Here is a 14946-nt window from a genome sequence, read left to right on the forward strand (position 1 = left end):
ATTCTTCATATCGCTCTGTGTTTCCTGAAGATGCTTCTCTGAAGAGCCGAACACACCCACCAGCCAGAGCTTGCTCTCATTGACCATGTGGTGTCCTTTACGTACCTCAGATAGGCAGCACACATACTATGCAGACCATGAATAGCCTGGCTACTAAGAGAGAATAAACTGCCCATGCAGCAGCCCACACATGATCACACATGATGATCACACCTACAGTAAAAAGGCCTACAGATCTTCTATCTTAATTTCACCCTGTTTATCACAGCAGGAAAATAATTATGCAGCAATAGGAAATCAGAATTATTATGTGGATTATAATTAATGGACTTTTTTTTGTAGGGGTTGATACATTTTTTTGTTAGGGCAAATCAAGTTTGACATTTCAAAGTGGAAATTACAAACTTTAGAAGCCTTTTAAACCTCAAATACACTATCATTTGAATTTCTTCCTGCACAGGAAAATTCTCCGCAAAAACTGTGTTCAAATTAAGATAGTAGATCTGTACGCATGGGAATAGGATTGTATTTAGGGAAATTGTTATAAGGTGTCTGCTCTGGATTGGTGAATACAGGATGTCATACTCAGTCTAGGAGAAATTTTGAAAAGTATGGCATATCTTTTGAAATGATATGAAGTGCTGCTCATTGAGTTGTATCTGATTGCTAACATTTAAAACAAGTTATAAATCAAGGGCACCCATGCCTGTAAAGTTAATACAGCCTTTATCTATGTAATAACTTACTCCTAAAATCCAAAGCCAATTTATAGGGAGACATGCCACAGCAATGTTTACAATGAAGTCTGCTGCAAGTGTACTACACAGAAAAGGCTATGTGTTTGTGTGAACTTGTTATGCATTAAAGTGACTGAAAAGCAAGGGTCTGCCGGTCTTTGACCCCTGCACTGTCCTTAATGTTGAACCCAGGGCTGCATTAGTGATGGACAGTGGCTGAAAAGGGACTTTGTGTCTTTAAGATCTGCTGGCTCTGGGAGCTGGGGGTCTGTCTATTGTTGGTCAGACAAAAGCGTGAGTCAGATTCATATAGGAGTGGTGGGGAATAACTTCTCAAATCACAGTCACAAAGCCGCCAAGCTAAACCTCAATAACCCCATACCTCTTTCTGAACATGGGTAAGTGGTTATCTAATGAGTTTTAATATTTTCTATGACTATCTTAATAGTAAAAGTCTGTGGAATATAATGAATCTACTTTTGAAATACATATATATATATATTTTAGAAAATATAATTGTTGCTTCACTTGAGAACAATATGAAGGCTTGATTAATATTGTGATAATTGCTGGTTTTATTGGAAGTTGATTGTATGATTGTCTGATAAGATTATAATGTCCACTTGTGGGTACCTCATGGGTTATTCATAACACAACATTGGTAATATTGCAACATTAAAAACATAGGCAGGATTGCTCAAATATTATTCCAGGTTGCATGTAGATAATATTGTAGACTAAATAGTCAATTTGGAACAATTTAGATAAGCTAAGCTTCTTGATACTCATTACTCAAAATATTGATTGCAATTCCTTGAAAATAAAACATGCGATTCAAATACATTCAGGATTATCATCTAATAAATTAGATTAAAATTAAAATCAAACCAGCTCTCACACAGCTAATATCAGTCAAATATTTTCTAAAAGGTGGATTGAACTCATTGGGGTTCAGAGAGACAGAGGACCAGCGCAGGCTGCTGTCAGGGAGAGGTCATGCAAGGTCGATCACGTCAAAGGCTCTCACATTTCCAGTCTTGTCCAGGGCATAATTAGCAAATTTGCATGGAATCCTTTGATTCACGCGTTAGATCTGACTCTGGAGTCAGTTTAATTCGACCAACTATTCCTCCTTCACTACTATTTCTTCAAACAAAATAGTTACTCTGCACTACAGTTGATTCAGATTTAGCATGATTTAAGGACTTAGTTTGGTATGAACCTTCAGTGGTATCTGTGCTGTGATTTTATTAATAGGTTATCGTGGTGTTTCAAAGCACAGCTGAAGAGGGCCGTTTGCAGCTGATGTAATTTCCAGGGACTCAAACAACTTTCCAGCTGTTGCTGTTTTTATTTAAATGGCAGTATATTTCATTATATTTCACAAACCATAATATTACAGGAACATTTAGTCAGTGTGCAACAGTTGCTCAGTTATCTATTATGTATGATCATGACAGTGTTTTCCATTCCCGAATGGGGTTTGTAGATCATACAACTTTGATGAGCCACTTGGTTGTTGTTGTGAAGATATTTCAGTTTCCCCCCACCCATTCATTGTGCTTCCTCCCACCCTTGAACACTTGAACCGCAGTCCCTGCCCCTGCTTACATTGACACTTATAGTACCAGTCCCATCCAGCTGTAGCTGTGGGCTGGACTGGGTGAATAGCACTGACGTTGCCAGCGGTACTGTGAGAATCCTGGTGGTGAAGATACTCCCCTGACCTCCGCCCCACCTGCCCAGGCGCCCGATGGCTTGTTTATTAGATCGTTGGGTTGGGTTGTGTGTGTGTGTGTGTGTGTGTGTGTGTGTGTGTGTGTGTGTGTGTGTGTGTGTGTGTGTGTGTGTGTGTGTGTGTGTGTGTGTGTGTGTGTGCGTGCGTGCGTGCGTGCGTGCGTGCGTGCGTGCGTGCGTGCGTGCGTGCGTGCGTGCGTGTGTGAGGTGGTGCTAGTGTGGTCTTTGTTTGTTTGACATCGCTGGCATTTGTTCTCCTCCACTCCTAGCTAAGACAAAGGGCACTGTGTATCCCGCCACAAAGACAGGCTCTCTCTCTAAGCCCCTGGAGCCCATCCTTCAGTGCCCTCTTCTCTCTCTCCTCTCTTGGTGGCGGGTGGTGGTGAAAGAGGGTTGGACTCTGGGGAGAAGAGGGGCTGAACTGTGAGCTGTTGGCAGGAGTTGAGGAGCTTTTACACACGGATGAAACCAGTGCAGAGAGCTGTTCTTTAGTTGCAATATCCTGCAGAAGAGCCTTTAGCATCACTGGTTCATAAACTCTTTGCTTGTTGTTGAGGAGCACAAGATCGAAAGCAGCAAATGTTTCCGGTCAGACAGCCTTGGCTTTGCAAAGCCCTAGGTGCATCTCTCTCTCTGATTCCTATACCAATACAGCCATTAACAGTCTGGATGTTTCCTATCTGCTTCCCCAGCACAGCTTACATTGGAGGAAGTGTATGAGAGTGCTGTGAAGTCATTGGCGGCTGGTTTTGTATGGGCGCTTTAACGTTACTTGGTTGGATACGCTGCTCTGCTGCACTTGGTTTCGCTGTTGTGTTTCGCTAAAATGTTTCTGTTGCTTTCATGCCTGTTGATGGAAGTTGTTGGTGGATGTTGATGGATTTTCAGCAGAAACAGTGGGGTCTTTCTTTTCAACAGCTCCCCAAGTAGGGTGACTGACAGGTGTCTGGACTGTGGCGTAGATGTGCTGTGTGTTGGTGTGTGCGGTGTGTGCCGCCTGTGTGTTGATGTATTATGCCCCCTCACCAGGTTGTTATGATTGCTGTATCCGCTGCCTGGGGGCAGTGCCCTACCCTTCCCTGGTGGCCACTCTGCTCTGCTTCACCGGCATGGCACTGTTCTGTGGCTGTGGGCACGAGGCACTGGCCAACACAGAGGTTCTCGCCGAGACTTACTTCGCTCGTAACATACAAGACTATGTTGTCCTGGCCTCGTTGTGAGTTGAGTGGCCCTTTTAATTGATGAGTAGAATTTTCTTCCTAGTAAGTGTTTGTATTTGTAGATAGGCTGTGCAAATCAAGCAACATAAATGTAAAGACTCTTACAGTAGTAGTAGTAGTAGTAGTAGTAGTAGTAGTAGTACCCCTTCCTTTAGGTAGGTTGAGAGCAGCCACCTCTCAACAGCAAATTTTTATATCTGACCTCTCCTCATTATGACTTGTCCTTGTCTCCCAGTATCAAGTACTTCCAGTACGTGATCTATGGCCTGGCCTCTTTCTTCTTCCTTTACTGCATCCTGCTGCTGGCCGAGGGATTCTACACCACCAGTGCCGTCAAGCAGACCTTCGGAGAGTTCCGGAGCACCAGATGTGGCCGCTGCCTTAGTCTGACGGTGAGTGGGAGAGAGAAAGGTGAGGGGGCAAGGGGGAGGAGGGAATGACGTCACCTCGCTGTTAGGTTGCTAAAATAATATTGACACTATAGCCTACTGTACTCTAGCTTGTAACCCACCCACTGCAATAGAGGTTGAAAAACAATCCATAAACAATTAATAGAATGGTTAATTAATCATCAGTTAATTATCCATGAATCCCTCATATATATTATGCTCTGGGGATATTAGGCTCATGTTAGAGTATTTACCCTCTGTGGTGGGGTATTACTGCAGTAATAAGGCCTCATGGGACATGTTATGTCACATTCTGATTCCCTGTAATTTGACCAATAACTTCCTGTGACCTCCTACTCTGCTTCCTGCTACACAGTTCATCATTGTGACATACGTCCTGGCAGTGATCTGGCTGGCGGTGTTTGCCTTTACAGCCATACCCGTCTTCTTCTTCTTCAACATGGCACAGACCTGCCACACCATCAACATCCTGGCTGAGACGACACCCAGCATCAACCAGCATGGCTGGATCTGCATGGATGCCCGGCAGTATGGTACATTTAGCTTATGATGGGCCCAGCCGGGCCACCTAATGTTATTTTCTTTTTAGTACAATTTTTACATTTGAAATGTACTATACTTCATTTCACATTAATGAGACAAGCTTCGCTTTAGGACTGCTGCCCTGGAATGCAATGCCAGGGAAGGCTTGTGGAATGACCTTGGCATCCATTTGCAAAACAAAAGAGGTGAGTTGGTGGTAGCTCAGTCTGACAATAAAACTACTTTGAAAGAATGAATGTTCCTGGATTATGTAACCTTTAAACCACAAAACATATAGCTAAATTATCATTCTGCATAGCAATTCAATGTACAATACATGCACTCTATGAGGCCCCTTTTTATAATGTGTACTAAAATGCATTTGATCATATTTGCTTGTTTTGTCTCTGCAGTTCTTCGTCACCTATGACCTATATATCGCTGCCTTTGCTGGTGCAGGGATCGCTCTCTTGGCTCTGGTGAGTAAGAACGTCCACCCAGAGACTGATGAGTCTATGGGGCCTGTCAACCTCTTGGTTTAAGTTCAGAGTATGATTTGATGGTAACAGTTTATAATAGCTATCCTTTATAAACCATTTACAAATGAGTAAATAAATAAACTATTAGCAGATTATTAATAGTTAAAAATCAGTACATTACTAGTAACTATATTAGTTAAAAATTACAAAAAATATTATGTTTAACTAATGCAGTTACTAATAATGTACTAATCATTTACAAAGATTTACACATCATTTGGTAATATTTAGTTCATTTATAAATGGCTTATAAAGGATAGTTATTATAAAGTATTACCGACTTGAATTTTGCAGCTCCATTTGGCTTAGTTTAAGGCATACCACCAAAGAGGTATGGGGTTAATTTGAGGCTCTTTGGCAGAGAAGAATAATAACAGAGAAATAGAAAAATGTATCATACTGTCCATCAGCACAGTAGCTAAGTCTTTATTGATTTTCAACAATGATTAAGATGACAAGACCAGCCAGGTCATAAGAGAAAAGCTCACCAATAGAGAACAGACTTAGTGTAATAGAGGCGTAACTGTAGGGGCATATGGAAGTGATCAATGTGTGCACGAAGATAGATCAGCTTGTGAGGCTATTGAATAATTGTGTCATCTAAATGAAGCTGCACTTTTGCAAAAACATATTTGGGATTTTTTTCATTTTTTAATAGTTTTTCTTTTGTCCCACTCTTCATCGTTCTCTCTAGTTTATGTATGTGGTAGCTACCACATATAACTATGCAGTCCTGCGGTTCCTGGGCAGGAAAGGGCTGCGCTGTTAAAAACTGTGCCCTTTCACGTCTCCATCACCCCATAGACTGGGCCTGAGGGGGGCAGTTACACATCACACCGCTGAACTCCATCCATCCCCTGTGAGACACACCTGCAACCTGGGTCCCCTACCTACTGCTGGCTGCTTCCCTGGAGGGCTCCAATTACTGACACATGGTTCATCTGACCATCTGGTTTATCACCTCAGCCTAGCCTCAGAGCCATACTTTATGTATTTCTGAGCACCTCCAAGACGTATGATACCTACTAATGGTCTAGTTACTTTAGACAGAAACGAAAGTAGGGAGGTTGGTCAAAGAGGGGTGGGCGCAATCCATGACTGTATGATATTGTACGACCGCTATTCCATTCATAATGTAACCTAATATGTCATACTAAATGGGTCGTTATAACTTTAAGCCCCTTCCCCTGCTCACCAGTCTTATACCCTTGGTTGTCAGTCCAGGAGGATGCCTCTCTGATGTCTGTTGCTAATTTTCACATTGGATGTAGCGTCTCTGGTTTTGGTTCACACATTTTTTTTAAAGCTTTTATAAAGTGTCCCTGATGCCATTGTCAGATTGTGGGCTCTATTTAGCTCTCTAAATCTGAGTGACTTGGAGAGATGGCTGCTCTCCATGCTAATCAGAACTAAAAAACCGACCCCAGTCGCCTTGCTTACTGATATGTATATAGATTGTGAACATGATCTAGCTCCTGTTGCTTTAGATTGTGTTAGTAAATGAGCTGTCCATTACTGTAACTAGAGCAAACAGCAGAATGTGCCAAAGTTCTCTACAACGCTCAAGTGAAATGTGGGAGTGTAATGTGGGAGTCGCTCTTGTCTAAGTGTGTCAAAGCACTTATGGCAGCTTTTTTGCACTCACTCTTGATGTAGTACCTATTGTTTGTCCTTTTGACTGATTACTGTGTGTGGGGTGCAAGGAAAGCCAATTCTATGGATGTGCTATAAGGTATAAGCTAAATAAGATGTTCAGTTTTCATTCTCCATATGTATTAATGCTCTCTGCTTTTAAACTGTAGTGTTTGATTTCCAGGGGATTTCTGGCTGGTGAGTGGCCTGCTATGCTATTTACTGGATTGGGTGTGTATATAATGCTGTGTTGAATTGATTAGCCATTAAAATGTATCAAAGCCTTTGAACCCAAGGTATTAAAAGATTGTGCTTCATTTCATTGTCATACAAATGTCAAAACAAAACTTCCAGTGAGGTTGTCCACATGGGTAATATAATGCACAACAACAAGACAAATGTTATTAGAAGTTAATTATTGACATAAATTATGGAAACTGCCATAAATCATTTATATATTTTTTCTCATTACAGATATACATGCCCTCCACATGGTGAAAACACAATAAATGGGGAAAAAACAATTTATTTGTTTACAGAAAAAAGTCTTACATTCACAAAAAAATGGCATTCAGTGTCAGACTAGGAAAATTGATGATAACTCTGGAAATATAACATCTTACAAAAAAATGTTGAACAATGCTAGCAAGTAATCTGTCAAAATGGTTGTGTTGGTGATAGGGATGTTCCAGGGATGACACTGCTGTGCCCTCTGTGTCAAGGTGATGAGAAGCCCTGGGGCCTACATGGTTTTAATAAAGCAGCCATCACAGTGGATCACTCTCCCATGCACGAACATAGGGGACATGACGACCGCCAAGGCCTTACCGCACAACCCGCACTGAAAAAAGGAAATATTCCCCTCAGTAGAGAGAGAGAGAGAGAGAGAGAGAGAGAGAGAGAGAGAGAGAGAGAGAGAGAGAGAGCGAGAGAGCGAGAGAGAGAGAGAGAGGACTAACATATCACAAAAAAACAATGTTCAGTTCAGTTCACTGATTTGTTTTAACAATGAGGTGTCTGGACAAGGGTTGGGGTTCTGTACCATAAAACAGTTTGGGTGGCTGTAGATTTGTGGGTAATTGATTGTGATCTTGACATTTCCATCAATTGACTTGTCACAGTATGAACAAATGGCTTTGCCATCCCTGCAGGGGAGAGGGGAAGTTCCTCACTATCGAGTACGGTCAAAACATCTTTCTTAAGTATAGAAAATACACTATAACCTTTGGCATGGCTAAAACAGACTCGATTGTTATCAATTGGCACAAAATAAGTTTACTTTTACAGTAGTGGAAAAAGTACCCAACTGTCATACTTGAGTAAAAGTAAAAATACCTTAATAGAAAATGACTCAAGTAAAAGTCACCCAGTAAAGTTCTACTTGAGTAAAAGTTTAAATCGTTTCAAATTCCTTATATTAAACAAACCAGATGGCACCATTGTCTTGTTTTTTTTATTTACAGAAAGCCTCGAGCACACTCCAACACTCAGACATTTTTTATAATTGAAGCATTTGTATTTTGTGAGTCTGCCATATCAGAGGCAGTAGGGATGACCAGGGATGTTCGGTTGATAAGTGCTTGAATTGGACTCTTATCCTGTCCTGCTAAGCATTGAAAATGTAACGAGTATTTTTCGCTGTCAGGGAAAATGTATTGAGTAAAAAGTACAATATTTTCTTAACGAATGTAGTGAGGTAAAAGTAAAAGTAGTCAAAAATATAAATAGTAAAGTACAGATACCCCAAAAACTACTTAAGTAGTACTTTAAGGTATTTTTACTTAAGTACTTTACACCACTGTACTTTTATGAGGAGAAATGTGCATCCTGCAATGTGTAGTAGTAGTTATGCTGTTGTAATTATTGGTGTAATATAAAAAAAACTGTCTTCCCCTTACTCATAGTAAAGGTGTGCTCCTTTTAGGCCTAATATAGTCAGAACAATTACTCGGTGTGACGAAAGTCATGGACTATCTGATGCTGTGGTTCAGCATCCTCCTGTTGCTGAATGCTGAAACAGTACAGAAACAAATAAGACACTGAAATTGCACTGCCCAAATGTAGAAAATGTACATACTATGCGGGTGTCTTGCTGCATTACTACTGCATGTATTGACTGTATGTATGCATGTATCGAATAACTTAAAGGGTAAATGTACATTTGAAATGTGTGCTTGTTTACTGTACTGATTAACTTATCCGCTCAAATGACTTGAAAATAATTGTATTGTCTCTAATAGGAAAAGATTAGGACAACTTAATATGAGGGCAGACTCACAGTGATGGAACCTGACCCCCACAAGGGGATGGTGTAGGTTCTGATGCAGGTGCTATTATATCATCTGCCACGACTTCAGCAGCAGGCAGCTCCACGTCTACTGCCTCCTCAAGTTCAATAGCAGCTGATAATTCCTAAACAGCTGCTTCAGCCACAGCTTCAGCTTCAATGATGGGTTCAGATGTTGACTCCTCAATTACAGTTTTAACTGCAGCCACAGGCTCAACTACAGGCTTAACTGCAGCCACAGGCTCAACTACAGGCTTAACTGTAGCCACAGGCTCAACTACAGGCTTAACTGTAGCCACAGGCTCAACTACAGGCTTAACTGCAGCCACAGGCTCAACTACAGGCTTAACTGTAGCCACAGGCTCAACTACAGGTTTAACTGTAGCCACAGGCTCAACTACAGGTTTAACTACAGGTTTAACTGCAGCCACAGGCTCAACTACAGGTTTATATGCAGCCACAGGCTCAACTACAGGTTTAACTGTAGCCACAGGCTCAACTACAGGTTTAACTGTAGCCACAGGCTCAACTACAGGTTTAACTACAGCCACAGGCTCAACTACAGGTTTAACTGCAGCCACAGGCTCAACTACAGGTTTAACTGCAGCCACAGGCTCAACTACAGGTTTAACTGCAGCCACAGGCTCAACTACAGGTTTAACTGCAGCCACAGGCTCAACTACAGGTATAACTGCAGCCACAGGCTCAACTACAGGTTTAATTGCAGCCACATGCTCAACTGTAGCCACATGCTTAACTACAGGTTTAACTGCAGCCACATGCTCAACTGTAGCCACAGGCTCAACTACAGGTTTAACTGCAGCCACAGGCTCAACTACAGGTTTAACTGCAGCCACAGGCTCAACTACAGGCTCAACTACAGGTTTATATGCAGCCACAGGCTCAACTACAGGTTTATATGCAGCCACAGGCTCAACTACAGGTTTATATGCAGCCACAGGCTCAACTACAGGTTTATATGCAGCCACAGGCTCAACTACAGGTTTAACTGTAGCCACAGGCTCAACTACAGGTTTAACTGTAGCCACAGGCTCAACTACAGGTTTTACATTTACATTAAATTTAAGTCATTTAGCAGACGCTCTTCTCCAGAGCGACTTACAAATTGGTGCATCACCTTATGACATCCAGTGGAACAGCCACTTTACAATAGTGCATCTAGATCTTTTAAGGGGGGGGGGGCAGAAGGATTGCTTTATCCTAGGTATTCCTTGAAGAGGTGGGGTTTCAGGTGTCTCCGGAAGGTGGTGATTGACTCCGCTGTCCTGGCGTCGTGAGGGAGTTTGTTCCACCATTGGGGTGCCAGAGCAGCGAACAGTTTTGACTGGGCTGAGCGGGAACTGTACTTCCTCAGTGGTAGGGAGGCGAGCAGGCCAGAGGTGGATGAACGCAGTGCCCTTGTTTGGGTGTAGGGCCTGATCAGAGCCTGAAGGTACTGAGGTGCCGTTCCCCTCACAGCTCCGTAGGCAAGCACCATGGTCTTGTAGCGGATGCGAGCTTCAACTGGAAGCCAGTGGAGAGAGCGGAGGAGCGGGGTGACGTGAGAGAACTTGGGAAGGTTGAACACCAGACGGGCTGCGGCGTTCTGGATGAGTTGTAGGGGTTTAATGGCACAGGCAGGGAGCCCAGCCAACAGCGAGTTGCAGTAATCCAGACGGGAGATGACAAGTGCCTGGATTAGGACCTGCGCCGCTTCCTGTGTGAGGCAGGGTCGTACTCTGCGGATGTTGTAGAGCATGAACCTACAGGAACGGGCCACCGCCTTGATGTTGGTGGAGAACGACAGGGTGTTGTCCAGGATCACGCCAAGGTTCTTAGCGCTCTGGGAGGAGGACACAATGGAGTTGTCAACCGTGATGGCGAGATCATGGAACGGACAGTCCTTCCCCGGGAGGAAGAGCAGCTCCGTCTTGCCGAGGTTCAGCTTGAGGTGGTGATCCGTCATCCACACTGATATGTCTGCCAGACATGCAGAGATGCGATTCGCCACCTGGTCATCAGAAGGGGGAAAGGAGAAGATTAATTGTGTGTCGTCTGCATAGCAATGATAGGAGAGACCATGTGAGGTTATGCCAGAGCCAAGTGACTTGGTGTATAGCGAGAATAGGAGAGGGCCTAGAACAGAGCCCTGGGGGACTCCAGTGGTGAGAGCGCGTGGTGAGGAGACAGATTCTCGCCACGCCACCTGGTAGGAGCGACCTGTCAGGTAGGACGCAATCCAAGCGTGGGCTGCGCCGGAGATGCCCAACTCGGAGAGGGTGGAGAGGAGGATCTGATGGTTCACAGTATCGAAGGCAGCCGATAGGTCTAGAAGGATGAGAGCAGAGGAGAGAGAGTTAGCTTTAGCAGTGCGGAGCGCCTCCGTGATACAGAGAAGAGCAGTCTCAGTTGAGTGACTAGTCTTGAAACCTGACTGATTTGGATCAAGAAGGTCATTCTGAGAGAGATAGCAGGAGAGCTGGCCAAGGACGGCACGTTCAAGAGTTTTGGAGAGAAAAGAAAGAAGGGATACTGGTCTGTAGTTGTTGACATCGGAGGGATCGAGTGTAGGTTTTTTCAGAAGGGGTGCAACTCTCGCTCTCTTGAAGACGGAAGGGACGTAGCCAGCGGTCAAGGATGAGTTGATGAGCGAGGTGAGGTAAGGTAGAAGGTCTCCGGAAATGGTCTGGAGAAGAGAGGAGGGGATAGGGTCAAGCGGGCAGGTTGTTGGGCGGCCGGCCGTCACAAGACGCGAGATTTCATCTGGAGAGAGAGGGGAGAAAGAGGTCAAAGCACAGGGTTGGGCAGTGTGAGCAGAACCAGCGGTGTCGTTTGACTTAGCAAACGAGGATCGGATGTCGTCGACCTTCTTTTCAAAATGGTTGACGAAGTCGTCTGCAGAGAGGGAGGAGGGGGGGGGGAGGGGGAGGAGGATTCAGGAGGGAGGAGAAGGTGGCAAAGAGCTTCCTAGGGTTAGAGGCAGATGCTTGGAATTTAGAGTGGTAGAAAGTGGCTTTAGCAGCAGAGACAGAAGAGGAAAATGTAGAGAGGAGGGAGTGAAAGGATGCCAGGTCCGCAGGGAGGCGAGTTTTCCTCCATTTCCGCTCGGCTGCCCGGAGCCCTGTTCTGTGAGCTCGCAATGAGTCGTCGAGCCACGGAGCGGGAGGGGAGGACCGAGCCGGCCTGGAGGATAGGGGACATAGAGAGTCAAAGGATGCAGAAAGGGAGGAGAGGAGGGTTGAGGAGGCAGAATCAGGAGATAGGTTGGAGAAGGTTTGGGCAGAGGGAAGAGATGATAGGATGGAAGAGGAGAGAGTAGCGGGGGAGAGAGAGCGGAGGTTGGGACGGCGCGATACCATCCGAGTAGGGGCAGTGTGGGAAGTGTTGGATGAGAGCGAGAGGGAAAAGGATACAAGGTAGTGGTCGGAGACTTGGAGGGGAGTTGCAATGAGGTTAGTGGAAGAACAGCATCTAGTAAAGATGAGGTCAAGCGTATTGCCTGCCTTGTGAGTAGGGGGGGAAGGTGAGAGGGTGAGGTCAAAAGAGGAGAGGAGTGGAAAGAAGGAGGCAGAGAGGAATGAGTCAAAGGTAGACATGGGGAGGTTAAAGTCACCCAGAACTGTGAGAGGTGAGCCGTCCTCAGGAAAGGAGCTTATCAAGGCATCAAGCTCATTGATGAACTCTCCAAGGGAACCTGGAGGGCGATAAATGATAAGGATGTTAAGCTTGAAAGGGCTGGTAACTGTGACAGCATGGAATTCAAAGGAGGCGATAGACAGATGGGTAAGGGGAGAAAGAGAGAATGACCACTTGGGAGAGATGAGGATCCCGGTGCCACCACCCCGCTGACCAGAAGGTCTCGGGGTGTGCGAGAACACGTGGGCAGACGAAGAGAGAGCAGTAGGAGTAGCAGTGTTATCTGTGGTGAGCCATGTTTCCGTCAGTGCCAGGAAGTCGAGGGACTGGAGGGACGCATAGGCTGAGATGAGCTCTGCCTTGTTGGCCGCAGATCGGCAGTTCCAGAGGCTACCGGAGACCTGGAACTCCACGTGGGTCGTGCGGGCTGGGACCACCAGGTTAGGGTGGGCGCGGCCACGCGGTGTGAAGCGTTTGTATGGTCTGTGCAGAGAGGAGAGAACAGGGATAGACAGACACATGGTTGACAGGCTACAGAAGAGGCTACGCTAATGCAAAGGAGATTAGAATGACAAGTGGGCTACACGTCTCGAATGTTCAGAAAGTTAAGCTTACGTTGCAAAAAAAATAAAAATAAAATACAAGATCTTATTGACTAAAATGATATAGTACTGCTGGCTGGTGAAGTAGCCTGGCTAGCAGTGGCTACGTTGTTGAAAGTGAAGCTGGCTAGGTAACCTCGACAATTTCACTAAATTTCTCTAAACTACACAATTATCATGGATACAAGGACAGCAAAGACAACTAGCTAACACTACGCTAATCAAGTCGTTCCGTTGTAATGTAAGTTTCTACAGTGCTGCTATTCGGTAGAAGTTGGCTAGCTAGCAGTGTTGGCTAGGTAGGAGGACGGCAGCGCGGCAGGCGAAAAATAGCTGGCTAGCTAACCGATAATTACTCAAAGCTACACAATTATCTTAGATAAAAAGATAGCAAAGAAAACTATGTAGCTAGCTAACACTACACAAGTCAAGTCGTTCCGTTGTAATGTAATCGTTTCTACAGTGCTTCTAATCGGTGGCTAGCTGGCTAGCTAGCAGGGTTGACTACGTTACGTTACGTTAGGGCGAGAATACCTGGCTAGCGAACCTCAGCGAACCTTGATAACTACACAATTATCACCGATACAAAGACGGCTATGTAGCCAGCTAAGTAGCTAGCTAAGATCGAACAAATACAAATCAAAGATAGCAAAGACAACTGTGTAGTCAGCCAACACTACACTGATCAAGTCGTTCCGTTGTAATGCACTCGTTTCTACAATGCTGCTATTCGGTGGCAAGCTGGCTAGCTAGCAGTGTTGGCTACGTTGCGTTACGTTAGGGCGAAAATAGCTGGCTGGCGAACCTCAATAACTACACAATTATGTTTGATGCAAAGACGGCTATGTAGCTAGCTAAGATCAAACAAATCAAACCGTTGTACTGTAGTGAAAATGAAAATCAGACCGTTGTACTATAATGAAATGTAATGAAAAGTTTATACTACTATTCGGTAGACGGTGGACGTTTGCTAGCTGCTGGGCAGATAGCAGTGTGGACTACGATAGACGACGGAATACGATAATTACGCAATTATCTTTTATACACAGACGGCTAAGTAGCTAGCTAAGAAGAAATTGCTAAGGAAATTGCTAAGGAAATTGCTAAGGTTAGACAAATACCTGCAGAGCGAATGCAAATGCGACCGCTCGCTCCAAACCGGATGGCTGTAGCCACAGGCTCAACTACAGGTTTAACTGTAGCCACAGGCTCAACTACAGGTTTAACTGCAGCCACAGGCTCAACTACAGGTTTAACTGCAGCCACAGGCTCAACTACAGGTTTAACTGCAGCCACAGGCTCAACTACAGGTTTAACTGCAGCCACAGGCTCAACTACAGGTTTAACTGCAGCCACAGGTTCAACTACAGGTATACCTGCAGCCACAGGCTCAACTACAGGTTTAACTGCAGCCACATGCTCAACTGTAGCCACATGCTTAACTACAGGTTTAATTGCAGCCACATGCTCAACTGTAGCCACAGGCTCAACTACAGGTTTAACTGCAGCCACAGGCTCAACTACAGGTTTAACTGCAGCAACAGGGTCAACTACAGGTTTAACTGCAGCCACAGGTTCAACTCCAGGTTTAACTGCAGCCACAGGCTCAACTCCAGGTTTAACT

The 14946-nt window shown here is 44.6% G+C and overlaps 1 protein-coding gene across 2 annotated transcripts; it reads left to right on the forward strand.

The window, feature by feature from the left end:
• Positions 1–1025: 1025 nt before the first annotated feature.
• On the forward strand, positions 1026–7087 carry plp1b (proteolipid protein 1b). 2 transcript variants are annotated; one of them, XM_055871329.1, is made up of 7 exons: positions 1026–1135; positions 3504–3690; positions 3930–4086; positions 4460–4637; positions 4759–4832; positions 5040–5105; positions 5860–7087. In XM_055871329.1, the coding sequence occupies exons 1-7, from the start codon at positions 1132–1134 to the stop codon at positions 5932–5934; spliced, it is 741 nt and encodes a 246-aa protein (XP_055727304.1). In that variant the 5' UTR covers positions 1026–1131; the 3' UTR covers positions 5935–7087. The 2 variants fall into 2 exon arrangements, with proteins under 2 accessions (XP_055727304.1, XP_055727294.1); XM_055871319.1 differs by lacking the exon at positions 1026–1135 and adding an exon at positions 2806–3093.
• The last annotated feature ends 7859 nt before the right edge of the window (positions 7088–14946 follow it).

This window comes from Salvelinus fontinalis, chromosome 2 (genome assembly GCF_029448725.1).
Source record: "Salvelinus fontinalis isolate EN_2023a chromosome 2, ASM2944872v1, whole genome shotgun sequence".
In the NCBI taxonomy this organism is placed as follows: domain Eukaryota; kingdom Metazoa; phylum Chordata; class Actinopteri; order Salmoniformes; family Salmonidae; genus Salvelinus; species Salvelinus fontinalis.

Excerpts from the sequence above, each read along its gene's own strand:
- plp1b (XM_055871319.1), top strand. The coding sequence starts at position 3,054 with ATGTTTCCGGTCAGACAGCCTTGGCTTTGCAAAGCCCTAG. Across the intron at positions 3,691-3,929 it reads TATGTTGTCCTGGCCTCGTT|TATCAAGTACTTCCAGTACG; the intron begins GTGAGTTGAGTG and ends CTTGTCTCCCAG. Across the intron at positions 4,833-5,039 it reads CCATTTGCAAAACAAAAGAG|TTCTTCGTCACCTATGACCT; the intron begins GTGAGTTGGTGG and ends TTGTCTCTGCAG.